The 16,862-nt window shown below is 36.0% G+C and overlaps 1 protein-coding gene across 1 annotated transcript in view; it reads right to left on the reverse strand.

Annotated features, from left to right (window-relative positions):
- The window catches only part of Hml (hemolectin), a 403,631-nt gene that overhangs the window by 181,995 nt on the left and 204,774 nt on the right, over window positions 1-16,862 (reverse strand). The window contains exons 53-55 of the mRNA XM_081740590.1: window positions 14,646-14,836; window positions 7,484-7,630; window positions 3,297-3,447 (exon numbers count right to left, since the gene is read on the reverse strand). Of these exons, the coding sequence (XP_081596716.1) occupies window positions 3,297-3,447; window positions 7,484-7,630; window positions 14,646-14,836 (489 nt within the window). The remainder of the gene's footprint in view (window positions 1-3,296; window positions 3,448-7,483; window positions 7,631-14,645; window positions 14,837-16,862) is intronic.

Below are 16,862 nucleotides of genomic sequence, written 5' to 3' on the forward strand. Positions count from 1 at the left end.
TATAATATAAGCCACAAGTAAAATAAAACTCAAAAAGTTTCGATATAATACTATGACATGCCACAATTTATAATATGATTTAATTACCTGGCTCGATGTTCATGCTTGTCTGCTGACGGTTTGTAATCTAAATCTTGATCTGTTACGTCATCAAACACGCTCAAATCTCCACTACTTTTGCTCTCCAAATCATCATAATTGAACAATTTTCTTCTGCTCGCAGCATTATCCCAGCTGCAGGACGCTATCTTTCTCTGTGGCATGTCATTGTTTTTATCAAAAAAGAAATAAAACATTTTTGGGCAACAACGTGACTGTCACGATAGTGCTGCCATCGTGTCGGAATCTGACGAAATATATTTTTAAAAATGTAGATATACTTATAATACACCATTTAAACAAATAAAAGGATTTTCACAAAAGTGTGGCTTGTCCACTTGTTGCCCCGAGCCCTTGTTCGTGCACCCAGGTTGGTCTATAGTTTTTGTCTTATCTTGGTTATCTTGGTGTGAGGAATCATCTTCCAAACGTTCTCGGTGTTGTTGTTTTCAAACACCCGATATATATATATATATATATATATATATATATATATATATATATATATATATATATATATATATATATATATATATATCACCCTTACTACAAAAGTGCCACAACTCAAGAAATTTAGTTTTGAGTAAATCACATTTGAAAGTGTTGGTAATACCTTTACTTCAATGTTATTCATTACTGAAACCTAGCGATCTCACGAAGCTTCTAGTAAAGCTAGAGCCATGACTCTTCTATTGCGGATAGAGAGGAGGCTCACAAATCCGAATATATACATAACTTAAAATTGATAATTTTTGAGTTGTGACACTTTTGTAGTAAGCGTGCGAATATATATATAAGCACCCCGGACAAAAAATTAGTCACCCCTTGGTACTTACGTTAATACCGTATAGCACCGCCCCTGGCCTGGATAACCGCCTGGGTGCGGTCGGGAAGAGAGTCTACAAGGGTCTGCAAGGCCGTCACATCCAGTTGAACCCACTCACGGAGGATAAGTTCACGCAATTCCACTAAACGTTGGGGATGCTGATGTCGACGTTTCACCCGCTGTTCCAACTGGTCCCACAGATGCTCAATAGTGTTGAGGTCCGGTGATTTTGCGGGCCATTCGAGGTGTGATAGGGTACCGGAGTGCTCCTCAAACCAGTCACATATGGGTCCAGGTCTGTGAAGCCTGCTGTTGTCGTTTTGAAAAATGGGCGATTCTATAGCAAAGTCATTGCAAAGAAAGTGACTGAAGGGCAACACCTGCTCGTCCTGAATGTTCAAATAAACGTGCTGGTTCACCTTCGTGGACACCTGAATGAGTGGGCCCACCCCATAGTACGAAAAACACCCCAAGAAAATGACAGACCCATCCCCGGTCTGCACCTGACCTCCCACACAATGCGGGTGAAAAGCTTCATGTGGCCGTCGGTGGACACGACGCCGGGCATCATTCGAATACAGGCAAAATCGTGATTCGTCAGACCATGTGACACGGCACCAGCCTTGCTCTCGCGCGGGGGTGACTAATTTTTTGCCCGGGGAGCTTGTATATATATATATATATATATATATATATGGTGTAAAATATTTATGTTTTATTCAATATTGTAGAAAACAAATATATGTTATAATAGCACACACACAATCTATTATGACAAATAGCGCATTTTATTCAACCGAAATCGTGGTTAATAAAAACTCAGCCAGTTTTTTGAGTGCTTTTCTTTTTTATAAAGAAATTCTATTTGTTCTCCTAAAACACATATCAAACATCTTATTACTTTTTTTACGAGTAGAATACAAGTAGATTCAAGCACGGAAAAAATATTCATCTTTTTCATTTTGCAAAACCGCAATTTATACGCTCTACCAGTTATAACCGATACTTTTTTTTAAAACAAAAATTAGAAATCACGTTATTTTTTATTATGACCAAAAATTAAGGGAGCTATGAAATTTTAAAATTTTAAAACGGCCTCCATTTTGAAACAGTATGACGGATCGGATTCGATATTTCTAATATGAATGAACTGACCAAATTCGGTTTTAATCCATTCGCTTTTAGGGGAATTATTGTATCAATATATATACGAGAAATGGGTTCTATTATTATAGAAGGAGATGAATATCGAGAGATCTCTGCAATAGGTATATTAAAAATCCCACACAAGATTAACCCACAAACCATATAATCCCACAAACCAGGGGGGTCACTGGTAAGAGAATGTAATAAAATGGGATCGTGATAGAAATTAGATTGAGAACCACTGAGAAATTAAAGAAGTGCCATATGTTTGCCAGCCAGCCAGGGTTTCAAATATAACATGTTGCAGAGATGTTGAGCACATTGGTAATAATATTAATTTGAACCTTACCAAGTATTAAAGTTTTGTCTAAAAATGATTAACTCTTCTTCAAGATTTAGCTATGTTTTGGTAGAACAGGAACACTTGGTTAAATTCAACTTTATTAAGTATATGTTTGTTGCGGTCATTAATAATGGCAATAAATATAGTTGAATTTTTTCAGAACCAGAACACGTATAGAATTCAATAAATGCTGTTATTGCCTATACGTCAGATATCTCAAATAAATGTAGTTTTAATACTACATTATTATTCTTACTATTATTATTAGGGGCACGAGTTTTTCGCACTAGGAATTTGAAAATTTTGCGTTTCGTCGCATTTTCCAAATAAAGTTTCAGATTTTGTAGCTCTTGTACAAATTTTACAACTTTTCCTTTTATTCATAGATCACTACAGAAATAATCCATTAATTACCTAAAAACAAAATACATTCAATATTTCACTTGACATTGTAAACTTCACTTATAAAAAATTATATATATTTTTAAAATCAAACCGAAGGAAAATCAGTAACTAACGCGAAACATGTTCTCTATAGCCATGTCCGAATCACCCAAAATGCACAGTTCATGCCATGTTCTACCGTTCCGTGAGCGGAAAATGGTATTTTTAAATTAATAAAAACGTATTTTTAAAATTTCGCATTATTTCACGTATTGTTAGAAATTTCGCGCAAAACTGCCAATTTCGCGTTTTATCGCGCAACGGAAACCAAGGAAAATACACACAAAATATCATAAAACGTCAAGACACTGAAAATTACTTAATTCTGACGCATTTCGTTTTATCGCGCAGGGCGAAAAACTTGTGCCTCTAATTATTATTATTATTATTATTATTATTATTATTATTATTATTATTATTATTATTATTATAACTTACTTGAAATTGGTATGTAGCATCCTAATACTTCTGCACGCAAGGCAATTCTGTTGTGCCACTTCGTTGGAACTAGCTTGAGGTATCTAGCATGAATCATTCTTGGAAAAGGTACATCGCGAGGAGTATCACTATCAAAGTTTGCATGGAAATCCTAAATAAATAAATAAATAAATAAATAAATAAATAAAATAACCCTGCTGAAGATATTTCTTTCGAAAGAGTTTGGTAAAACTGTATTTTTTATTATTATGAACATAGATGTTATTATTTTTTGTTGTAAAATAAAAATAAATAAATTGAATGAATGTTTCTGGATGTTTGTTCTTCTGTTATTTTGTATTACCTATACAGGGTGTTACAAAAATTTGTCAAATATTTTGAAAATAGATTCCTTACTTCAAAATAAGAAAAGAAGTTTATATGGTCGGAAGGGCATAGTTTTGTAGTTGTAGGGTGCCAAAAACGTGAAAAAATAAACTTTAAAGGTTTAAGTTCCACTACTATAGGACCGATCATAGTCGGGTCAAGACATCACTGAGGAACTGGTGTGAACTATCCAAATATCCATCTTTCAGAACCGCCGGTACTTACACAATCATTTTGCGAGAGGTTGTTTGGTAATACTAGTACTCTCCACCTAACTCTCTAAAAAATTGGTGTGGTAGTACTGGAGTATTCTTAAACATGGATATTTGGATAGTTCACATACCGGTTCCCCAAAATGCAAAACCAAATAAATTAAAGAAATAAAAGGCAATGATGATAACCCGTGCCGGTTTTAATTTTCAGATACCGATTCTGAAAGACGGGTCGAGCATTAAAAAAAAAAGTTCCTCAGTGATTTCTTGACCCGACTACGATAGAACCCATATTAGTGGAGCTATGAAATTTTAAAGTTCTCTTATTTCACGTTTTTGGTGCCCTATAACTCCAAAACTATCCACTTTTGAGCACAGGTCCAAATGAACTTTTTTTCTTGTTTTGGTGCTAGGAATCTCTTCCCAAAGTATTGTGACACATTTTTGTAACACCCTGTATATTGCATTGAAGAGCAACATATAATGTAAGTAAATAATAATATTATCAATGTCAATGTGTTAACACTTTCAAATTACAGTTATCTGCAGTGGTATATTTTCTAAAAGAATTGCAGCTACTCCTAGACACACTGTGCACCGCTCCTGCACTTGCTACGATCCGCTCGGGAGAGTAATACTCCCGGAAGTACGTTTTTTGTTCGTGCGCTACTCTAGCCAGCTGTTTTACGCGCTATCCTAGTCAGTTGTTTTAAGTTGGTCACAAAATCACATCATTTAGTACAAGGGGAACAAAACGAGCCTTATATCATGGAGTACAAGGGCAACAAAACGAGGTCTGCGGGACTTCTAACACGTTCCTACTACTACTAATATTTATCTGCACAAAAGTAAGTAAATCACATTTTTGAGTATTATTTTCGTGTTATTTTAATTTAAAAAGTGCTGAAAAAATTTAAAAACAATGTTAAAAAAAACTTTCTTCGGGCCGGGTTTGAACTCACGCCAAAAGATATTTTCGTTACTAGCATATAGCACTAGCCCACTCGGCCACGAGAACCGACAACAACAAGCGTCTGAATTCTGTTATTTGGATGCAACGTGGCAAGACAGATAACGCCAACCAATCAGAACTGTGTTTTCCGTTCCTACTTCCGGGAGCATTACTCTCCTGAGCTAGTCCTCACTTGCTGTGTGTGTCTCAATACACTAAGTAATATTTTTCATGCTTTATAAAATCGTTTTTAATGTAATTAATTTCTTCTTGATTGAGAGGCAAACATTTAACTTTCATAGATCCAGTATTGGAGCTGAAACAATGTTCTTTTTTTTTCTAAGTTATGTAGCTGTGGAATAAATACGTTGGAACCAGTTTTTGTTATGCACCTGCAAGCTAACATTGTGTCTACAAGAAATACACAGGACTTTCATCAACTTTTTAATACCTCTAATAGAAAATTTACGATTCCTGGTGGGGTCACTCGGTTGAAAAAGTGTAACACGCTTTTTCAGGCCAGCCACCCTGAATGAGGTTTTCCTGGTTTTTCCTCATTCACACCAGGCAAATGCCGGGGTGGTACCTAACTTACAGGTCCCAGGCTGCTTCCTTCCTTCCCTTTCCCCGAATAGTATGCTCGCCGAGGGACGTCATCCCTCAAATTGTGAAGGGCTAAATGGCCTTAGATGCCGAAAGCCCAGAAATCTAAATACTAAATCCTAAATAGAAAATTTACAAATTGTGGTACATAGATTCAATTGCGATTTCAATAATATTCACGCAGCCAGACGACAACGCAATCGCTTCCCTGGGAGACGGACAATACTCTATAATGCCAAGATTATTTTCTTTAGCGTCAAAATGATTTTTCAAAAACTTAAGTTTTTAATTTGTGTATTGCCATAAAAAGGTTCAGATCGAGTAAATAAATGCCTAAAAATATTACGTTTATACGCAATTACCTAAGTGCGACGACCCACTCGGGAGAGTAATATTCCCGGAAGTACGTTTTTTCGCGCCCTACCCTAGCCAGCTGTTTTAAGTTGGTCACAAAATTTATATCATGGGCCCTGCGGGGCTTCTACTACTACTACTACTGCACAAAAGTAAGTAAATTACTTTTTGAATATTATTTTTATCTTATTTTAATGGAAAAAGTGTTATGAAAATTTTTAAAAATTAAAAAAAAAAACTTTCCTTTGGCCGGGCTTAATCCACGCTAAAAGCAATTTACCATACTAACCCGTAGCGCTAGCACACTCGGCTACGAGGACCGACAACAGCAAATGTTTGATTTCTGCTATATGTATGCTACGTTGCAAGAAACGAATAACGCCAACCAATCAGAACCGTATGTAGTTCCTACTTCCGGAAGTATTGCTCTCTCGAGCTAGTCCTTAAGTGCGTGGCAAAGATTTGTACCAGACATTTTTCTTTACCATGTATTACGCTGTACTTCAAATGATTTGCAACTCATTATATTTTATTGTTAAGTGACGGTAGAAGTTATAAGGCGGAAATCAGACATTTATATTTTGTAATATATGGAAAAACATAATATTCTGAGTGAGTTTTGACAAGCGTGAAACGGGACAGTACAGTGAATTTTACTGCCTATCCTACTTTTTAAAGCGTTACTGAGAAATGTGCGGTGAAAAGTGTGTAAAATCTACATTGTGGGGCAAATAAAAGTGGCCCGGAGTAGTGGTTACGATTGAAACCACACCAAGTGACGCGCACACCTCGTATACGCACACCACCCGTTCAGATCTTAGTGCGGGCTGTGTCAGTGTGAGTTGAGTACTGCAGAGGTGAAGATGGTACTCAAAGAGTAGCAGAGGGTGTTCGTTGTGGAAACTTACGTGAAAACAAATTCGTGGAAAGAGCGTGGTCAATTCTTGACTCATGAATTTCATGGCGCCAAAGTGCCAGAAAAGACTGCAATGCAACGATTAGTCAGAAAATGGCGTCAGACAAGATCTGTTCCGAAACGTGTCCGAACATCTGAAATTGTGGATGCAGTTAACCAGAAAATGCTCCAGAATCCTACCAAATCAACCCTACGCCTGTCACAAGAGACCCGCATATCACGTCATCACCTTTACACAATGTTCACTCCTCATAAAGTTGACAGCAGAGGTCAGCTGGGGTTGGTCCTAGCTGGCCACCCTGGTAACTTGATCTGTCCGTGTGCGATTGCTTTTTCTGGGGAAACTTCCAGTCTAAGGTGTATCGCAACAATCCTCAAGAACTGCAGCAAAATATTTCTGATGAGATTGCAGCAATTCCAGCAGCCCAGCTTCGATCTGCCGTCTGCAACTTGCTGAAAAGGGCCCAAAATTGCCAAGAGATGAATTGTGGTTATTTTCAACATCTGCTATATGCAGATTAGCGAACTATTTCCTTTCCTTTTCTGGGTTTCTTTGTACCCTGGAACTCTGTTCTCCGAGCCACTTTTATTTGCCCCATCCTGTATAATTTATCAGTTCGTTAAGAATATGAGATTAGTTATACAATTGTGGACAATTTCATTTATTTATTTTTTAAAAAGGAAACAAACAACAACCTACATTATTACTCTGAATTCCAATTCCACAACACTAATATTATTTTTATCATGCAGTACACTAAAATGTAAAAATCAACGAACTTACCTTTTCTTCTTTATTGGCTGTTAGAATAGAATTCCACGCTTGATTGTCGTGGCTGTAGTAAACACGGAATTCTTCAACCCAAGCATCCATGTCGTTACCTCCTTGAAGTATGACTCCCGTCAAATTGCGTTCTTCAGTAAAGTCAAACTATAAAATAATAATAATAATAATAATAATAATAATAATAATAATAATAATAATAATAATAATAATAATATCAGTTTGCTAAACATTTGAGGCCTTACAAGAAATATTAACTTATAAATAAATAAATAAATAAATCGAAAAATGATTACAGTTTATTAATAGGCATGTCCACTCATCCACTGATCAGGGCCAGCGCGAGGGGGGGTCGAGCCGTGCCCCGCCCAGGGCGGCAAGTTTGATGAGCGGCAAAATTTGAAAAAAGAAAAGAATACATGGGCGACAAAATTTGAGAAAGAATATAATAAAGGGGCGGCAAAACCGGCCCTGCCACTGATTTACTTCACCCTGTAAAAGAAAAAAAACTATAACACCATAGATTATACCAGCGTTTTATCAAAGTGTGGGTCGCGATCCATTGATGGGTCGCGGACGGTGTTTTAGTGGGTCGCGAGAAGTTTTTAATTGTAAAAATGTTATTTTGATGCAGAATCATATATTGTGAAATACAATCCATAAAACGTAAATTTGAAGCGTTTGTTAATGAAGTGAAAACTAAGTGGTTATTCAGAGCCTTGCCTTGTTGTACAGTCAGTAGAGATGCTGGGTTAGGATGGAAAGAGAGTGGATGAGCGGGGTAGGGCATTGGTCGGGAGTAGTGTTAGCTCTGTTACCTTTCTATGGTAACACTTTAACCCTTTTTTGCGTGTGTATACAATTTCATAGAATACCGTTACTGAAAAAGAAATTTACATTGCACTTGCTCAATCGTCACCAAGTGATCTTCTCATACCGACAGGGCCAATATATTCATAAATTTACATTATAATTTAGTTTGAAAGGGAGATATTTACGATAGACGTAAAAGAAACCAACTAATTTTTTTTTTATTTATTAAAATTTAAGCATCGAACTCTACTTTGTAACATTCGTGGTCGCAAAGGGTGTTCATAACATCCCCAATAAATTACATGTTAATCACTCATACGAACTGTTATTGAACGAACTGAAGTTAGAGATATGATTTACAAAATTTAATTGCTTTGAAATACACCACCATTAAATAGAATGTTAATGTATATTTGAATAAAAGCAGGTGGGCCACAAAATACTTTTTACTATTTAATGTGGGTCGCAGTAACAATAAGTTTGAGAACAACTGGATTATACAGCAAGAACCAGTGGTGCTATTCAGTCGGTTCGCAGAACCGTTTGTTATACCCAGACATAACGGCAAATTTTACTCGATTATACTCAGCAGGAACAGTAAATTTTAGTTTAACTATCTTTGTTTTTAGAAATTCTTACAGCTACAGGGTTAAACATATAATCTCTTAGAATAAGGTCAAAAATTATTCTTCATGTCTTAATCTCAAATGCTCAGATATCAGGAAAGAGAACTGGAGATTACATGAGTGTAGTGGTGAGGTTTATTTAAATTTGAAACACATACATATCATTATCAACAACTGCCGATCCAGTGCTGGATTAAGATCCTTCCAATACTTTGTGACAACCTTCTTCTATCTTGGATAATTCGTTTCCAGGATATTCGCAGTGCTACCTAATTTCGTGATAAGCTACTTCGTGGTTAAGCGGTTAGCGTACGCGTCTTTGGTGTGGGAGACCCGGGTTCAATTCCCGGCGGGAGCTCATGTGGTTCGGATTCCACGTTAATCAGTAGGTCCACGTCTCATATAGTCTCGCTGCTGAACGGGACGTTAAACTCAAAATCAACTCAACTAATTTCGTGATACCATCTTGTATTAGGATGCTGTGTAAATCTCTACTTTACTCGTCACTTGTGATATACACAGAACCGGTTGTTAAAAAATTAGAATAGCACCACTGTTGGGTTTTGTTGGATTTCTTGAAAATTTCATTTAAAAAGCACTAAATAAGATACAAGCATTTTCAGTTATCTCTAGATTATCATAAAACAGTAATTAAAAGAAGTAATGAAAATTCCTGTCATAAAGTAAAACGTTATTATATCGCCTAGCAAGCAAGAACAAGTGGCCAAGTGCACTTATATATATTCTTGTGTTATGTGAGACCTGAGAAAGTAAACACAGTTGTGTTCAAGGCACGGTAACGATATGACACGTAAAGGTATGACCCTCATTCGGCATAGGACAATAAGACCTGCGGGCAATATATCTTCTGTTGGAGTATATACAGTCTGATCCAAAACAAAATCTCTAATTGAATACTTTGCTGAAAATAAATTTTGCAACTATAATCAGAGAACCCTTGGACATATTTGTGCATAATATATTTTGCAATACGTTTTCAAAATTCTATAGGTATGTGACATGTATTTCAGTACTTTATAAGACGACCTTTAGCTTTTCAGTGCCTGAACTTTTTTCCGGCCATTGATACACGCTTCACACAGGTGCTATACTCCGCGTCACCCGAATTGGCGTATGCCATCAGCCAATAAGCTCACAATGCGCTGTTACCAAACCTTCAGTGATGAATCTAATCATTCAAAATTTTCCTCAAATAGAAACAAAATCAATTATGAATGATTAGATTTCAACTTGAAGGTTTAGTAACAGCGCATTGCAAACTTATTGGCTGATTCCATACGTCAATTCCAGTTACGCGGAAGCTTTGTTTCATGAAATCACACATGAACATTTTTCCTATTAGTTCTCTTTCATTTGTGCAACTTCTTTTTTTAAATTAGACGACATAATGGTTCATACATTTTACATTGTGTTTCGGTCCGCTGAATTGACAGGCTATTACAATCTCTAGATATTCAGACCTGACACACACTTGTAAACAATCTCAGAGGTGTGACACGGAGCATTGTCATCTTGGAAAATGAAGAATTCCAAGTTCAGAAAACTGAAATGGTCGCTAGCTGTGTGTAAAAAGTTTACTTTTCATTATCTCACAGTATTTTAACCATCAATTGAACCAATACAAGCTTTGTTTGCCTATTCCCTTGAAACACATCATTTTTTCACAACCTAACGATCTGATTTTGTTGCTTTGTTATATTCTTTCTATAACTTCTCTCCAGCCTCCATCCACAATTTTTACACTACTATCATTCCCAAAAGTACTAGTTCTTCTCATCTGATAAAATTACTTGCTTCCAATCTGTCAGTTTTCAAAACATTCGTACGAAATGTCTTTCTGTCTTTAATGTGGTTCGACAAAACCGACTTCTTTACTGATATTTTCTTCTTAATACTCATGTCAGAAAGCGTCGTAGCACTGTTGAGAGCCACTCATTTTGATAGTCACTTATCTTAATAGCAATAAAGTTTACATAAGGAAAGTGATGATAACGACGTTAAACTCGCGAACTTTGCAACATCCCAAAAAAACCTTATCTTGAAGAGTACAATTTTCCATACCGCAACATTCTAAAATACACCCGAACTTTATCAGGTGGAAAAAATACATGATCAAATTAATCACGTTTTAATAGATATAAGAAGATAGTCGTGCCTAATTGATATTAGGTTGTTCCAGAGAAGTTGACTGTGTTACTGACCACTGTCTGTAGCAGTGATTAAAAAAACAGACTAGTCTTTCACTAGCTGGGAACGGAGCTTCCAGACTCCCACGTTTGCTAAGCCTACGGCCTAGCATCTCTTATGTATCAGCATTTGAATCAACAGTGAATTTCGTGCGTTTTCCCTTCATATTTCCTGAATTTGCCCAGGTGGGGGTTTCGCCCTCACACCCCCTTTGCTCGGCCTATGGCCTCGCACCTCTTAAACCCACAATTCTACCGAATTTTAAATTTCTTTTCCTATTTGAACTATGTAAAAAGATATTCTTTAATCCCAAGAAAACGCCCATTTAATGACATAGGAATGTCTTCATTCCCCTTTAGACCTCTTAAGAATTAAAATTATTCACTTTTGGCAATTTTTCTGTCGGTTAGTCCCGGAAGGCTACAATAACGCCAAATTTAATCATTCTAATCCTGCCGGAAGTGCCTAAACATTTTGGGATGTAGAAGACGTCCCGTATAAATAACAAGGAAAAGATTTTTCAGTCCCCCCCCCAAAAAAAAAACCACTCTAAAGTTGGAGACTTTTATTTTTACTGATTTACTTAGGTAACACTAACGAAAACGTACAAGCATACCGAATTTCAAGTTTTTATTCCAATTCCAAATACCTAAAATATGAAATTATTTGTCCAAAAAAAGAGCCATTTAAGTAACATGGGGAAATTTTTCATCTCCCTTTTAGACCTCCCAAAAATTAAAAAAATATTTACTTTTGGCAATTTTCCTGTCGGTTAGGCCCGGAAAGCTACAATAACGCCAAATTTCAACTTTTCACGTCAACCGAAGTACCACTTTAATTTATGTCAGCTCATCTAGTTTTATATATAGTTATATATATTATTAGGATATTCGTTAAAGAAAGGAAATAATCAGTATCTGGTAACGGAGAGGTTTAATTTAATTAGAAGAGGGTCAGGCAAGAGAGGAAATACCAGATTGAAGTGTCAAATAGATTCTCGTTTTTAGAAGGTTCGGAATGCACTTATGCTGAGAATACGTCGGCTAAAATTAGATATAGCGTTCAGCAAAAGGAAAACTGGAGCACGCGGAATACATAGAAACAAATCATATGTTCGATCAGAAACATACTAAAGTAGTAGAAAGGAGAAACCAGGCAAAACTGCGTTGGTTACAACATATGAACGATTAAACTGCTCAAAATTTCAAACGTCATTGACAGACGGGAAACTCTCAAAATGTGTAGAACAAAGAAACGTGATTTTTTAAAATCTAAAGTTATTGAACTTGAAGGTAACAGTTAACACAAAATATTCATGACATGCATAGAAGTATCAATGAATTTAGGATAGGACATCAACCTTGCGTTTATATATTAAAGAAAGCAGAAGAAACTATTCTCATAGATACGGATAATATTTTGAACATGGGAAAGAGTTCTTTGATAATTTGCTAGAAACGTATTCAAAGATAAGGTTCGTGGGGAAAGTCAAATGCATACAGCAGAACCATGTATTCCATAGCAGAATAACTGAAACAGAAATAGAAATTGCTACACAGAAATTAATGAAACACAAATCTTTGGGTGTAGATGAAATTCCAGCTACGTTAACTTTAGCTGGATATGGAAAACCTGAAACGAGATACATACTGGCGCAAATCCCGAGGGGATGAGGGGCACATGTCCCTCAATCTTAGAACTGGATGGGACTGTCCCCCAATAATCCGATTTGAATTTTTTTTTTTTTTTTTTTTTTTTTTTGCCTAAGTAGAGACATACCAATTATAAATATGCATGTACTCAGAATTCAGAATGTGTCCACGGCACTGATTTGTAATACTGATATGCAGCGCTTAGAAACTCCACTCGCTTGCTCGCCAGTGGCGAGTACTTTTTTTACATTTGACGAGGAAAGTCCGATCAATCAAAAACGAAATTTAAGAATAAATAGCAGATGTAAGAGGCATACCAATAAACAAAGTAAAAAAAGAAAAGTATTGATATGTTTACTGTGTCGCAAAGTGATTTTTGTTTATTTCTATAAACACTATGACTGCAAAATGATCTGGCTAGTATAGTGTTTGGCTGGCTAGCACTTGGAAGCAAAATTTTTCAAGTCCTGATGATATGTACCACTACTTCATCTACATCGCCTGATATATATATATATATATATATATATATATATATATATATATATATATATATATATATATATATATATATATATATATATATATATATATACACCAGGTTCACCTCAGAAATCAGATTCATCTACCGTAATATACATCTCATCTTCTCAAAATAAGCCTCAAAAATCTGCCCTCCTCCCAATGTTGAAGACAACTATGCTCCCCTAATCCTCCACAGCATTGTTTTTCAACTTCATAAATATTTTGAATATCGCTTGAAAAAAGATTATGGAAACGATCTTACCCCTCCCCCTCCCAATGTTAAAGACAAATTTGCGCCGATGGAGATAAACAAAATAATCCTTCCAATCTGGAATATAAAGAAATTGTTGCAAGAGTGGAAACAACCTATGATTCATCCAATTCACAAAAAAGGCTATGAAACTGATTGTAATAATGATCTAGGCATCCTTTCTTGTCAGCATCCTATAAAATTCTCTCAATCTTTCCGTTAGCAAGATTGGCCCCATACACAATTGAAAATATCGCAGATAATCAGTGTGGATTTAACGAAATCGATCAACTGTCGAACAAGTATTTACAATTCACCAAATATTTGAAAAGAAATGGGAACAAAACACCCCGGCACTACAATTATTTACTGATTTCGTAAAAGTGTATTCCTGTCAGACATTGTATAATATTCTTTCCGAATTTGGTATAACAAAGGAACTAGTTAGATAATTAAGGATGTGTTCAAATGAAATAATGTTAGAAGGCCCGTAACTAGTTTTTTTTTTTTTTTCACCCGGGACAAACACAAAATTCGGCGCCCCTCAACGCATCTCTTTTAGGCACCACATGAACCACGCCCGGAGCATGTACCTCGTTTGCTGTTTCTAGTTGCGACCCTGAATGTTAGAAGTAACAATAATACTGGTTATAAGCGTTAGTTAGAAGTAACAGTAGTAGTGGTTATAAATGTAAGAAGTAACAGTGGTTAGAAGTCTCATTCCGTTTTCCTTTTATCACTATTTACTTATCCAATTACGAATACGGGGCTAATTTAAGATAATTATTGAAATTGGTCGTAGGGTTGTTACCTTAAATTGACCCCACCTTCACAAATACGAATTTCCGACCAAAGACACAGACAAGGGTCTAATTTAAGATAATTATTGAAATTGGTCGTATGGTTGTTATCTTAAATTGACCTCATCTCCGTAAGCAGGCATTTCCGACCAAAGACATAGGTAGACTTGTATTGAGTTCCTGAATATGTATACGAAGTTTGTCGGTTTATTCCCGGAACACCCTGTAAATATTAAGTAAAAATTTATCTATACTCAAAACAACATGGAAGATTGTAAATTAACATACCATGATCCATTCAGTTTGAGAGTTTGTGTTTGGTATCCATGCTCCGCCGCTTGTCAAATCTTTCTTTGTGTTCAGACGAGCATTGGCTGCTCCAAATCGTTGATCATCATCCAAAACGGAAGACACGGATATTTGGTCATCGTACAGATCACCAGAAGCTAATCCCATTGGGTCAGTACATTCAGGAACAACTAAGAAGAAAAAGAAGCATTCACATAATTAATAATAATAATAATAATAAAATACCTAGGTAAGAATAATAATAATAGTCGAGAACTTGAAAACGACAAATACAAACTCTACTGGGATCGAGAAATAAGAACGGATTTCACGGTACCTGCAAACAGATTCGACATCATAAAATTTACCAAAACGTGACCCTCATAGATGTAGCAGTAAAATTAACTCATAATATACATTCACCATTCAGTACAAAAATAAGCAAATATAAAGATCTGGCAGACGAAATCAAGAAGCTATGAAAATGTCAGAAAGTTATGCCATCCATACACTATAGGATAGATTCTAGAAAATCTCTTTCGTTTTTTCCTAGAGTCAAAATCTCAACGTGTATGGCATCAGATCGCATGTTATTTCTTATGTTCTGAACGGTCCTATGAGCTTTGTCTTCCTTAGAGCACGCTGTATTTCGAAAAAAATCCGTAAGATTTCGATTTAAGCGGCATCAGGTGAGAGAAACTGAAAACAAAAATATTCCACAAAATGAAGAGCATTGCATGGACTGGTGAATTACTTTTTAAAATAATTGTATGTTAAAACTATTTTGTTTATTACAAACTAAATACAACTGTTATTTAAAAAGTAGTTCACACGATTCCAAGACATGATACGTAATCAAATGCAGTTGACTTCGTTCTTCTAGTCGCTGTCTTAACTTAGATTTCCGGAATTGTTATTCTGGCAACATCTTATTCCATGGATGGCAACACTTAAAATTCATGAGGTTCGTATTTTCTGTTGTAGAATAACATTATCTATGATTGTGGTAAGTTGCATTTCATTATCTCCTTTCACTTATGAAAAACAAGCAAAACAAAAATGGTAAATTTTGTATTAGGTTTAGTATGTCATGTATTTAATACTCAAAACTTATAACTTAGCAACTACTCACACAGAAAGGAAAAGTAGCCATCGGATCCTATTTTGTGATAATCCAATCAGAATTGGCCTCACTTCTAGTATCATCTTTATGTGTTAATGGCTTTTGGCTTTTTGGCTTTCTTGGTGGCTTATGAAATGACCTTTGTATTAAGAAAACTATGTTTAATTTCTGTTATAGGAAGCAAGAATAAACAGCTATTATAGGAAGAGATCAGATGGAAGCAAGAATAAGTAAAGGAGTAAAGCAAAGATGTGGACTTTCACCTCTTCTGTCCAACGTCTATAAAGAGGCTATGAAAGAATTCTTTGATAAAAAGGAGAAAGGTATAAAAGTAAATGGCTAGGTTTTCAGCATAATAAGGTTTCCTGATAACATGGTACTGATAGCGTAGAACGAAAAGGGCTTGCAGGAAGCACTTTCAAACTTGAACGACCGACTGGAAAAAACCTGCAAAATGAAGATAAATAAGAAGAAGACCAAAGGGGTAAAGTGCACAAGAGCAGGACAGGAAGGGGTAAGCGTATGCCTAGAGGGAGAGAAAATCGAAGACTTTAAGACGTTCCCTTATTTAGGAAGTCTTATATTCTCGGAAGTAAAAATGACGTAAAAATGACGTAAGTTCAAGAATAGAACAGGCTAAACAAGCATTCAATAGGAAAAGAGGACTTTTAACATGAAGAAATATGCCGTTGGACGTTCGAAAACGATTTATTAAGACTCTAGTATGGAGCGTGGCGCTTTGCGGATCAGATACGTGAACATTGAGAAAAGCTGAAATATCCAAGCTGGAAGCATTTGAAATGTGGTGTTGGTGCAGAATGCTGCGCATACCATGACCCGAAAGGAAAAGGAATGAAGACATACTAAAAGAAGCTAGTGAAGGACGACATATCATGAAGATAATAGGAAAAAGAAGAAACAGCATGCTTGGTATCTTATTCGGCACACCGTGTGGATCATTGTGCTGATAGAGGGAAAGGCAGACGGAAAACCAAGAAGAAGACCATCTGAATACAGTTACGAATAAGAGACCTTATCAAAGTATAAAACAGCTCTCCCAAGGGAGAGAAAAGTTTTAAAATTTCCATGTTGCC

The sequence above is a fragment of the Thermobia domestica genome, chromosome 15, assembly GCF_964235325.1.
Source record: "Thermobia domestica chromosome 15, izTheDome1.hap1.1, whole genome shotgun sequence".
Lineage (NCBI taxonomy): Eukaryota > Metazoa > Arthropoda > Insecta > Zygentoma > Lepismatidae > Thermobia > Thermobia domestica.